General features: G+C 42.7%; 1 protein-coding gene across 2 annotated transcripts in view; it reads left to right on the forward strand.

Annotated features, from left to right (window-relative positions):
- The window catches only part of Wdfy2 (WD repeat and FYVE domain containing 2), a 142,133-nt gene that overhangs the window by 114,677 nt on the left and 14,861 nt on the right, over window positions 1-12,595 (forward strand). For both annotated transcript variants that reach the window (XM_027390362.2, XM_035452074.1), the window contains exon 7: window positions 6,036-6,162. In XM_027390362.2, coding sequence (XP_027246163.1) covers window positions 6,036-6,162 — 127 coding nt within the window. The remainder of the gene's footprint in view (window positions 1-6,035; window positions 6,163-12,595) is intronic.

Raw genomic sequence — 12,595 nt, forward strand, 5'->3', positions numbered from 1 at the left:
TGTAAGGCCTTGCTGTGTAGCTCAGGCTGGTCTCAAACTCATAGTGATGCTTCTTCCTCAACCTCCCAAGTGTGCTGGAATTACTAGTGTGAGCCACCATGCCCAGTCTAAGAATTGTTTTAATTAACATGAACATATGAGAAACAGGAGGGTTTGAATGTAATCAGTCAAAGCTTTCTAATTCACCAAACAATGAAGCACAGCCTTATTCATTCACTATTTAGGAGAACCAAAAGGAATATTGTGGCAACTACAAAAGCAACTGAGAAAACCAAGAAAATTCTATGCAGATTGTATCTTCAAATAATTGCATTGAGAACTTCAGCTCTTATTAAATGGACACTTGCACCCAGATCTTTCTGTGAGATCAGACTTATTGTGTGGAGGTTGCTACTGAGTTGATCAGCATTGGCTTGTTCTCTGTGTGAATGGTGCCAGTCTAGGGTCATTAAAGCAATTGTAACCCTCATCTCCACTCACCTTCTGTCTAGCCTGCAAACACAGCAGACCAATAATTACAGGTAATTCATCAAGATGTTGTGTGGGCAGAAGTGCTATGAAGCCCTGATGTCTCCCGTGGGCTGCTGGAGAGCAATAAGAGAACCTCTTTTGTGCAGTCGGAGAAATGACACTAGCTGCTCTCCCAGGGACCCAGGTTCTATTCCCAGCACCCACTTGGCAGCTCACAACCATCTGCAACTACACTTCTAGGAGATCCAGTGCCCTCTTCTGGCCTTTGCAGGTACCAGGTATACACATGACATATATGCAGACAAAACACCTACACACATAAAATGAATAAATAAGATATGCAGGAAAAAAAGAGAGAGAGAAAGGGAAGAGCTTACAGGGAGAACTCACAAATCCTCACCACTTCAGCCTCAAGCAAAAGGTAGTGAGTTTGGTGACATTTTATTTAAGCAGCACAGTGGTCTGAGTATTGGCTCAGTGAGTTTGGTGACATTTTATTTAAGCAGCACAGTGGTCTGAGTATTGGCTCAGGCCCTCTGTTAGCTAATGATTAGCCTGCCCAACTTACTGTTGAGGGTGTGAAGCCAGACTCTGAACAAGTTACTCATCACACTTAGACCCAGCAAGTTTCTAACCCTTGAGTTCAGTTTTACAAGGCTTTTGTACATGTCTCAAAATTAATCAATTAATTAATTAGTTAAAAAAATAGTTCACTAAGCATTTTGGTAACAGGTATTAACTTTCTAAAAACATTTAGACTCTGACCCAGTTCCACATTTGACATTCTTGTCTATGTAACAATAAAAAATGTGGAGCAAGGGGGTGGAGTCATACAGCTACCCAGGAGGCTAAGGCAGGGGAATCACTTAGCCAGAGTTAGAAGCCAGCATGAGCAAGCAAGTCCTTGTTGTTTAAAGAACAATAAATAGTAAAGAGATGCCAGAGAGAGATGTCTCCACAGCAGTTAGGAGTGCTTGCTGCTCCTGTAGAGAACTGGAGTTGGTTCCCAGCACCCACAGTAGAAGGTCCACAACTACTTGTAACTCCACCTTAGGGGATCTGATGCCCCTTGTGACCTCTACAGGCACCCACATGAATATACATACATGCTTATAAGCATAAACTTTAAAAGTTGAAAAAATAATGAAAGAAATGTGAGCGGGATGGTGGTGGCGCATGCCTTTAATCCCAGCACTTGGGATCATAGGCAGGTTGATTGATCCCTGTGAGTTCAATACCAGCCTGGTCTACAAGAGCTAGTTCCAGGACAGGCTCCAAAGCTACACAAAGAAACCCTGTCTTGGAAAAGAGAAAGAGAGACAGAGAGAGAGAGAGAGAGAGAGAGAGAGAGAGAGAGAGAGAGAGAGAGGAAGGAAAAGAAATGTGAATAGTTTTTGCTGAATTGCTTATTTCTGCAAATTTATAATATTCAGTTAAAAGTTGAGGAAAATTAAATAAGTAAAAACAACCCAGTATGAATACAATGTTTTAAGATATCCCACCAGTAACAATTACATTCATAAAATATCTCTAACATAGATTTTACCATTGCAACTCTTCGGGTGGTTTTGGTTTTGGTTTTGGTTTGCATTGTGGGCCTTGTGCAAGCTAGGCAGGTACTCTACCACTGTTTGCATCCCTGGCCATTTCATCCACTTTTAAGTTTACAGTAGTTCAGGGAAATATTTCTTTAGTGACCTAACTTTGTAACAGAGTCCATCATCCACAAAGTCTCTTGAGTTGATGGATATTTTCAAACCATCCTTTTTCACGGTGCCCACAGTTGTTTAAATTTGATGCAGTGCTTTAAAAAGCTGAGCTACCCATTTTACATGTTTTATAGGAAAAGTCACATCTGTCACCTTGCTTTAGTTGTTTCCCTGAGTGTAGTGGCTTCTGTAGTGAAGCAGGCCACTTCAGATTTTCAAGCATTCCATGATGAAAAGGTCAACTGGGTGAAGGCATCACATCAGCAACACTGCTTACCCAGGAAAGAGGTGTCTGGGGCCTGCTTCATCTGCTAGGAGCAAGGCCAAGGGCATTCATTCCCCTTCCTCAGCACACAGCTGCTGGCTTATCTGCCTATGCAGAATGAATAGCTGCTGCCACCAGCCATGCAGAGACACTGATGAACAAGCCACAGCTCTGGCCTCCCAGGGCCTCTTGTCTCTGAAGTGATAGCCACTCTAGGGCAACATATGTATGAGTAATGAGAGCAGTGGTGGGGTCGCCTCTAAGGACATAGGATTTAGGTAAGGTGTGGTGGCATGAGAAAAAAGGTTTCAAATTTTCATTCATCTGCCCCTCATTCTGCCCTGGTGCTGTGCTTGGCTGCTGATGGGGGAAGGTGGAGTCTGTGAGGGCAAAGGCCCTGTTAACCACACGTTGCTAGGGGAAGTGGGGCTCTTTGTGAACAGTGGTGTATGCAAGCAGAATGCAGTGCAGGGAGAGGAAAAATCTGGTTAGGAAATCCACAGCAGTGGGAGCAAGGAGGGCCCTGCAACCTTAAGAGTCTGCTGAAAACAGTTAGGAGAGAAACTTACCTAAAAGCCTCCATGATATAAGACTTTATTAATACTTTATTAACAATTAAAATTGGTCATTTTTAAAATGTCAGGTTCCAATAAATATGAGCTACTTAATATCCTCAGAATATTTTTCAATAATATTTAAAAGTGAATGTCTCTGACATTCCTTGGTATTTGTTGGCTGTGTGTTCATTTTATATAAGAAAATTTGTTTCTATTCTCAGTGTTCAAAGACTTTGATCTATAAGGGGATTGTTGGAGAAGAAACTCTGTGATAATACTGAGTAGCCATACACCCAAGCACCTGCAGCTTAGGCCAGTGGTTCTCAACCTTCTTAACATTGTGACTCTTTAATACAATTCTTCATGCTGTGGTAACCCCAACCATAAGATTATTTTCTTGCTACTTCAAAACTGTAATTTTGCTGCTGTTATGGATAGTAAGGTAAATATCTATGCCTTCCAGTGGTCCTAGGCAATCCCTATGAAAGGGTCATTTGACCCACAGGTTGAGAACCGCTGGCTTCGTCCTGTTAATTGATCCAGTCAATTCTCATCCAGTAGGTACTGAGTAGTTGTAGTGATCACAGTAGTACACCTTCCTCACTTCATAGGAAACTAGTAGTTTCCTTCCTGTTGCTGTGACAAAACAGTATGACTTATGAGAGTGTTTATTTGGCTAATGCTTCCAGACCACAGTCCATCATTGAAGGACGTCAAGGCATGAACCCAAGCAGGAACCTGAAACAGAAACTGGAGTAATGCTACTTGCTGGCTCACTGACTGGCTCATGCTCAGCCACTGTTGTATACTTCTCAGGACCACCTAAAGATGGTGTCACCCACCGTGGGCTAGCTCCCTGCATCATCAAACAAGAGAATACTTCACAGGCATGGCCATAGGCCAGTTCAGTCTAGGCAATCTTCAGTTGAGGCGTCTTTCTCAGACAGCTCTAGACTGTATCATGTTGACAATTAAAGCTAAGTAGGACAAGGATACTAGCACTTAGGATAAAATTGAATTATAAAGGATTTATAAACTCAAGTTCCCAAAGAAACAATTTCTACCTCTGATGTGTCCCTAATTATACCTAATATCCAAATATAAAAACACATCACAGTATTCTCAAATAAAGACATGCAAATAACCAGCAGTTATAAGGGGAAATGTTCAATATCACTAATCATCAAAACCACAGTGTAGTGTCCTCCCTCTGCAGGTAAAACGATATGCTGTCTAGTTTCATGTCAGCTTCACAAAAACCAAAGTCATTGTGGGCAGTGCCGCCCTGGGCTGGTGGACTTGAGTACTATAAGAAAGCAGACTGACTGAACAAGCCATGAGGAACAAGCCAGTAGGCAACACTCCTCCAAGGTTTCCAATTTAGCTTCTGCTTCCAGGTCCCTGACCTGCTTGAGTTCCTGCCCTGACTTCCCTCGGTGATGGACTGAGGACAGAGTGGGAGATGATAGAGACCCTCACCTTCCCACATTGCTGTAGGTCATGGTGCTGGTGTTGTAGTACAGCAACAGAAGCTTTAGCTAAGACAAATGGTTTTGATAAACAGCAGCAAGTAGAGCAAAGCTGTGGGGAAAGGTGCTGCACACTAGTGGGAGAATTGTAAATTATTTCAGCCTTTATAGAAAGTATTATGGAGGGTGTTCGGAAAATTAAAACTAAACTGACTTCTAGGCATGGCAATACATGTCTGTAATGCGAACTCAGGAGACAAAGCCAGGAGGATCATCAAAAGATTGAGGCCAGGTTGGCCACATAGTAACACCCTGTCGCAAAACAAATGAACAAGAAATAAAATTCATGATCCAGCTACTAACGTTGTATTCAAAGAAACTGGAGTTGTTATACCAGCGATAGCTGCCCCCATTATTGTAGAATTTGTTATGTAACTAAGGAATAAGAATAGATAACCTAATGTATTATGAATGGATAAAGGAAATGTTATATGCTTACACATATGATGGAATGTTATCGTGCCATAAAATGGATGAATTTGTCAACCACATTTGATGGGCTAGAGGACATTATGTTAAATGAAATAAGCCAGACACAGAAAAAAAGTACTACAGCAGTGCGGTGGTGAAACATGCCTTTAATCTCAGCACTTGGGAGGCAGAAGCAGGCAGATCTATGTGAGTTTTTAGGCCAGCCTGGTCTATAGATTGAGTTCCAGGACAGGCTCCAAAGCTACAGAGAAACCCTGTCTTGTAAAAACAAAACACAAAAATACCCAAACACTGAAAGGAAGGAAAGGAGAGAGAGAGAGAGAGAGAGAGAGAGAGAGAGAGAGAGAGAGAGAGAGAGAGAGAGAGAGAGAAGTACACATGATCTCATATAGAATTTAAGAAGTTGGCCTCATAGAAATAGTGGTTGGAGCAGTGATCCCCAGTTGGTCAGTATGTACCAAATTGCAGTTAGAAACAGTAAGGTCTGATGCTTTGTTGCCCAGAAGGTAACTGTTACTAACAGAATGGTATTGGGTATCTCAAAATAGCTGGGAAGGATTTTGAGTACTCCCACTGATGAATGTTTGATGAGATGAATATGCTAATTACTTCTTTGGTTTCCTTGTTATATGATGTATACCTAAATTAAAACATCACATTGAACCCCACAAATATGTACAGTTATTATTCGTCAAGAAAGGAAGAGCCCTAATTGAGCATTTTAATTCTCATTTTCTTCTCATTTATTATTGTCAGGATGAGCAGCAGGTCGTAGCTAAGAAAATACAGTTAATACTTCCAAATAATTTGGTATTTCCCTTAGAACTGCACTGGTGAACTGCCCTCTGTTGTTTATAGAAGTTGATCTTATGTTATATTACAATGGTGTGGCTGCTTAAAGGCTGAGTTTTTATTTTGTGAGCAATTTTTCTTTTCTGGGGCTTACTTCCCAACTCATTTATCAAACACTTATGTAATTCAGGGACTCTGTGGGTCCTGATCCCTTTGAGATCCCATCTTGTGGTGAGGATATTGTTCTATGAGTAACACCTGGCTGTATCTGTTCTCTTAGGAGGGGTAACGGCACTCTGCTGGGATCCGGTCCAGCGTGTGCTGTTCTCAGGCAGTTCCGATCACTCCGTCATCATGTGGGACATCGGTGGGAGAAAAGGGACAGCCATCGAGCTCCAAGGACACAAGTAAGCTGCTGCTGGTGCTTCCATAAAGTCTCTCACGACAGGCTCCTGGATGAGGCAGAACAGGGACATGGCAGGATGCTGGCAGGACCTTAGCTCCAGAAGGTGCATGTCAGCAACACCGTAACTGCAGAGGTGACTCTGTGTGTACAAAGGCTGCTCCTAGCTACTGAGGACCTGAGAGTACTTCTGAATGCACACAGTGAAATAATGACTTTGAATAAAATAAGAGCAAAAATTAAAGCCATAAAGAATATAAGTGAATGTTTGAGAGTGAGACAAAACATTGTAAAATACAAACCAGGAAGCCTGTAAGATCTCTGCACAATTCATGCTTTCTGGCAACTTGAGGGCAGAATTGATAGCCTTCTATACTTTGTACTTTGCCCAATACTTTATTCCAGTTTGCCCCGGTTCCTATGTGGTTGGCTTAAACCAGCAGCTGATATGTTTTCTCTTGACCAGCAAGCACTAGCTAGGCTCTACAACTGTAGGGTGAATGTTGGCCAGCACGTGGCAGCTGATGAGCTCTTGTGATGTGTTCTTTCTTTTCTGCTTAGGCTCAAGACTGCCTCTTTCTTCTTCCTGACTTAACAATTCCTGGTTTTCCTTCCTTGCTCCAGGATGACTAATGGTCAGAGTCGATGCAAATCAGGGACACAACTGACTTTAGGGACTGGGGGAGAGAGCTGGCTGGCATGGGTCTGTCCAGTCATGATATCGAGACAGTGTCACACATCCTTTGTGCCACCACTCTTCACCAACCTCTCACAACAACTAAACAATGGTCCTGTAAAGTCGTAATGGGGCTGACAAAATCTCAGGCGTAGTCCTTCCATTGTGCCTTTCTGATGTGTGTTAAACACGCAATGCTGCACAGGTTTGTGTCCTGTGCAGCCAAAGTCTGAAGCTGGGCTGTACCCTCTGGGTTTGTACACTCAGTGATGGAGTCACCTGACACACCACCTTTTTTCAGAAACCTAGCTTCATCATTAAGGCAGACTCGTCAAAACAGAGTGATTGATGACATTGAAGAGTTTTCCATGTTCAAGGGAAAAACACTAAGAAAATATACTCTCCCATACTCTTATCTGCATTTCAGACATTTTGGTGTTTTTATTCCCCGTGGCAAGTAGAATGCAATCGTGTTCCAGGCTAGCTCTGTGTAGAGAAAGGCAAAGGACAAGGCTCCAGTTTGGGAGGCAGTTAGGATTCTCAAGTGTCAGCTGTTTTAGTTTCACAGATACTGCAGACACATAACCCAGAGATGTGTTGGGCTATGCCCACCTTGTTTTACACAGCAATGCCACCTTTTTGTTTGTTTTTTGAGACAGGGTTTTGCTATGTACCTCTGACTAGCATGGTATTCACTGTGTAACCCAGACTGTCCTCAAACTCCTGAAATCCCCCTGCCTCCAACTCTTGAATGCTGAGGTTACAGCTTTGTGCTGCCACACCAACTGGTACCTTTTGCTTTAGATCTTTTCTTATTCTTAGAATAGTACCTATTGTTTCCTGACCAGCCTTATGACTCTATTTTCTCTAGTAGTGTTTTTTTACACCTAACACTTCTGGGTGACTTGATGTACTTTGATTTCAAGCACTGGAGAGCTTGTGTTGCCCTTACATGTTGGGACCCACAACAGACTTGAGCCAGAGGGTTAGTGAGCCTGATCACAGCCAGGATTCTTAGGGCCACACAACTCATGTTCTTTGCCTTTCCAAAATTCTAACTCTTAGTTTCCGTCCTGTTTCTCTCACCAGGTGTAAGATTTTCCTTATGAGCAACTCTAACCCTTTGGGAGTTCATTATGGTGGGACGTGTTGGGATTTACTAATAATCCCAGCGCATGGGAGACAGGCAGGAGAAAAAGGAGTTCAGGGCCATCCTCAGCCAGCCTGGACTACTTGAGACCCTACTCAAATAAAACAACTAAGTAAATGAACAAATCTTTTGATAAAGAAATGGCCTATCTATAAGTAAATATGCACGTGGAGGTCTGAGCTTGTCCCCTTGTATCAAGTAAACTGCACCTGAGGCTGTGAAGAGAAGAGACCTCACCTTGCCCTCTGTTGGAGGAGCCTGGGAGGGTGAGGTCAGCATGCACAGCAGCTTCCTTTCACACCCCAGGGTTTAAGGGCAGCCTCTCACTGCGGTGCTAAGGAATGTTGGGGAGGGTAGTCTGATTTCTAATTATTTTACTGAACACATAACAGGGTAAAAATATTATGTGTTAGAGCTTTCATGGAGGGTAGAATCCTGTCTCAGAAGGCATGGGCTGTGATTTTTGTTTGTTTTCTTTTATCTTTTTGTTTGTTTATTTGTTTTTGGTATTTTGAGACAAAATTTCTCTGTATAACAGCTGTCCTGGCCTTGAACTCACAGGGATCCACCTGCCTCTGTCTCCCAAGAGCTGGGTTAAAGGTGTGCGGCACCACTGCCTGGCTGCAGGACTGTGTTTATCAGTTAGCATTCAGGGCCGTTAGAAGCACTGGCTGCTCTTCTGGAGCACCCCGGCTTGGTTTCACACCCACTTGGCAACTTCAGTTCCATATTTGATGCCCTCTCTGGGCCTTTGGGAGCAGTGAGCATACAAGTGGTGCAAACATATATGCAGATGAAGCACACACATAAAATAAAGTTGAAACAATATTTTAAAATTAATGTTCCAGGAGGCCTCATTCTTTGCAAGGCCCACTTCCGTTTTCATGTTCTGCTTTATTCTCATTCTTTATGAATTTTGACAAGGGGCCAACCCTGTGTTTTCATTTTGCACTGATGCAATCAGGTCACCTACAGGGCCTGGTGGGAACTTGTTTCCTCTAGAACTGCTAAGAAGCATGAGGCTGACCCTCTGAATATAGGGTTTATAGGAGGCAGATCTCCCTGCTCAGGAAAGCAGGGTTTTCATGCACTCATCAGAACACATATGATGTGTAAGAGGAGGACCCAGAAGGCATATAATTATTAACTTTGAAATGCTTTCTAGTATAAGTGCTGCAGTAGTAGCAGAGGAGGCATGAAGATAAGAAGGTGTCTTTCCATTCCCTCCCTTAGTTTTTAATTGTGAGGTAGTTGAATTTTCAATCCTTAAATCAGGAGATCCCCAAGCAGATTATTCTAAAGCTCCAGGCCTGCATTCATCACCATGTTCCATCCACTCTGCTGTGCTGGAAGATTAGCAGTTCTGGAGCCTCATAACACATTTGCTGCTGAATGCTGCCACCAACTGTGAATGGTGAAGCACTCCTTTTGGCGATACAAGACCATTGGTATAAGTCTCAGGCTGCCTTAACACAGGGGTTCTCAACCTGTGGATAGTGTTCCCTTTGAAGGTTGAATGACCCTTTCACAGGGGTCACATATCAGATATCCTGCGTTTCAGATATTTACATTATGATTCTTAACAGTAGCAAAATTATGCTTATGCAGTAGCAACAAAATAATTTTGAGGTTGGGGTCACCACAACATGAGGAACTGTCTTAAAGGGTCACAGTATTAGGAAGGTTGAGAGCCACTGCCTTAACAAATGAAGTGTCGTTCACTCATAGTTTCAAGTCTGTTCAGCTGGGTAGAGGATAGATTCCCCCTCTTGACTTTGAATATCAAAATGGAGGTACCCCATACTTTTAAAATCATGACTTTTTACATGAATAAATGTGAGTTATGCTAGTTATTAGTTAATAAGAGGAGTGCTTTGATGATACAACTAATCCAAAGGAAAATCCCTACATAAGCAGTAGAAAATGCTAAAGTGAGGGCTGGGGAAATGGCTGAGTCAGCAAAGTGCTGGCCACACAAACTTGAGTTGATCACTAGGACTCTTATAAGGAGCTGGGCATGGCAATGTGTTCTTGTAATCATAGGGATGGTGAAGCAGAGAGAGATGGATGGGCATTGCTGCCCAGCCAGTGTAGCCTTAAACAAAACAACAACAACAGGTGGAAGACTTCTTAGCAGTGATACCCAAGGTTGACCTCTGACCTCCATATGCATGTGCACACCTTTCCCACAGTTATCCCACACAGAATGCTGAAGTTAATTTTACGTGGATACACAGATGGCTTTCTCATGGGCTGGGTGGGGACTAGGGATAGTGCTATCTTCGCTGGGCAAGATTTTGGTACTGTCAGCTTTGTATAATATAGGGTTGTAAAACAGTGGCCAAATGTACTGTTAATACAGACCCTGTTGAATCGATAGCCCAGGAAAGTGTGCAAGCTCACAACTGACACAGTGTGAAAGTAGACTTCATCATTTCATTTTGCCCATTTCCAGCTTGCCTGTCTACTTGACAGCTCAACTTCCCCAACTCTGTGACCATAGTAATTTATAAAACTCACAAAGATTTGTCTTGTTTGCTTTTTTAAAATTGTTTTTATTTGCTTATTTTTAGAAAGTCTTCCTGTGTAGCCTGGGCCAGTCTTAAACTCAGGATCTTCTTACGTCAGTCTCTCTAGTGCTGGAGTTATAGGTGTTGCCATAGCTTCTGGTTGTGAAGGATTACGTTTGATCACAAGAAAGATGGGAAGAAAGGCAGGCCAGCCTCATAAAGTGTGGCCTAATTATTTCTATTTCTGCAGTGAGTGTCAGTGAATAATGCATTCCTTCTTAGGCTTGCTCTGCCTTGATCCACACAGAGTTCTGTTCACATCCAAAATATTAACTTCTGCCTGGTCATTGTTACAAACTTGTTAGATGGCTTTGTATTTTTCTGAGCCTCTGTTCCTTGCTTTGCCACGGCTGGGAAACCATCCTGGAAAACTCTTTTTTGGGGGGAGAAGGTTCAAGACAGGGTTTCTCTGTAGCTTTGGAGGCTGTCCTGGAACTAGCTCTTGTAGACCAGGCTGGTCTCAAAGTCACAGAGACCCCCATGCCTCTGCCTACAGAGTGCTGGTATTAAAGGTGTGCACCACCACCGCCCAGCTAGGAAAACTCTTTACCTAAGGCATCTTTGTTGGTAAATCCCTGATGTCCAGCATCCCAGTTCTTCGTCAACTACATGTCTTTGTACTGATTGGTTTTCCTGTGAGGGCTTTGTAAGACCTTGGCTTCATAAATTCTTAGTGACAGGGCACTTTGGATTCATTGAGCATTGTTCTCAAATATGAAAGAGGCTTGGTTGTGCAATTGGTTTGTTGGGCTTTTCTCATGTGTGTATGGGTAGGTGTAGTTGTGAGCATGTTTATGGGGGGGTGCAATGTGTGTGGAAACATGGTTGATATTGGGTGTCATCCTCAATTGCTTCTTACCTTATTTTTATTTATTATTATTATTATTATTATTATTATTATGTTTTTTGGGGACAGGGTTTCTCTGTGTAACAGACCTAGCTGTACTGGCACTCACTCTGTAGAACAGGCTGGCCTTGAACTCACAGAGATCCGCCTGCTTCTGCCAGTGCTGGGATGAAAGGCGTGTGCCACCATCACCTAGCTCTTACCTTATTTTTTTAAGACAGCTCTCTCACTGAACCTAGAGCTCACTGATTCAGTGAGGCTGGCCATCCAGAGAGTCCTGGGGATCCTCCTGTCTCTGCCTCCACAGTACTGGGAAGTATACTTAGCTTTTTATGTGGGTGCTGGGACCCGAACTCAGGTCATCATGTTTGTATGGTAAGTGCCTTTCAGATTGATCCCTCTCCCTTTCCCTGTGGTTTGATTGTTGTAGAACCCCTTGTATAGCTGTGTTATCATGAAAATTAAGGGAAGTCTTAACATCTTAACATCTTAGAGTTGTGGACAGTGTGAGATTGGCTGGTTTTTTTGTTTGTTTGGTTTTTTTTTTTTTTTTTTTTTGTTCACAGGCTTTCTCTATGTAGTTTTGGAGCCTATCCCGGCACTCGCTCTGGAGACCAGGCTGGCCTTGAACTCACAGAGATACGCCTGCCTCTGCCTCCCGAGTGCAGGGATTAAAGGCGTGCACCACCAACACCCAGTGAGATTGGCTGTTTTTTAATGTTTTGTTTTGGATTATAAAGGTGGAATTTACTAGATTGTAGGTTAGACATGGCTTAAAGGAAGAGGAAAGACATCATTATACATCCAGAAAATAAAATATTAAAACATCAACAGGATCTTAGACAACACATCTACAATTTGGGTTCATTTTGTTCTGTGAATAAGCTGTAATTCTTGTTCTGCTGGATCGTGGTTTAGTGGTGCCTGTTCATGATGCCATCTGTTACCAGAATAAAGTGAGTTCCCATACTTTAAGGGAATCAAGACTGCAGTTTAAACACTAATCACTGTGATGACACGCAGTAGCCTGTGACCAGGGATCTGTTGTTCTTCACAATGTCAGTGCTTTCAAATACTGATGGATGTGATCTTTTTCTTGAAGCACTGAAGCCATCCTTTTTGGAAGTCTGACTTGACCTTATGACAAACATCAGAGTAATACAAAGGAGAGCAGTAGCCTGTAGTGATTTAAGG

Source organism: Cricetulus griseus, assembly GCF_003668045.3.
Source record: "Cricetulus griseus strain 17A/GY chromosome 1 unlocalized genomic scaffold, alternate assembly CriGri-PICRH-1.0 chr1_1, whole genome shotgun sequence".
In the NCBI taxonomy this organism is placed as follows: domain Eukaryota; kingdom Metazoa; phylum Chordata; class Mammalia; order Rodentia; family Cricetidae; genus Cricetulus; species Cricetulus griseus.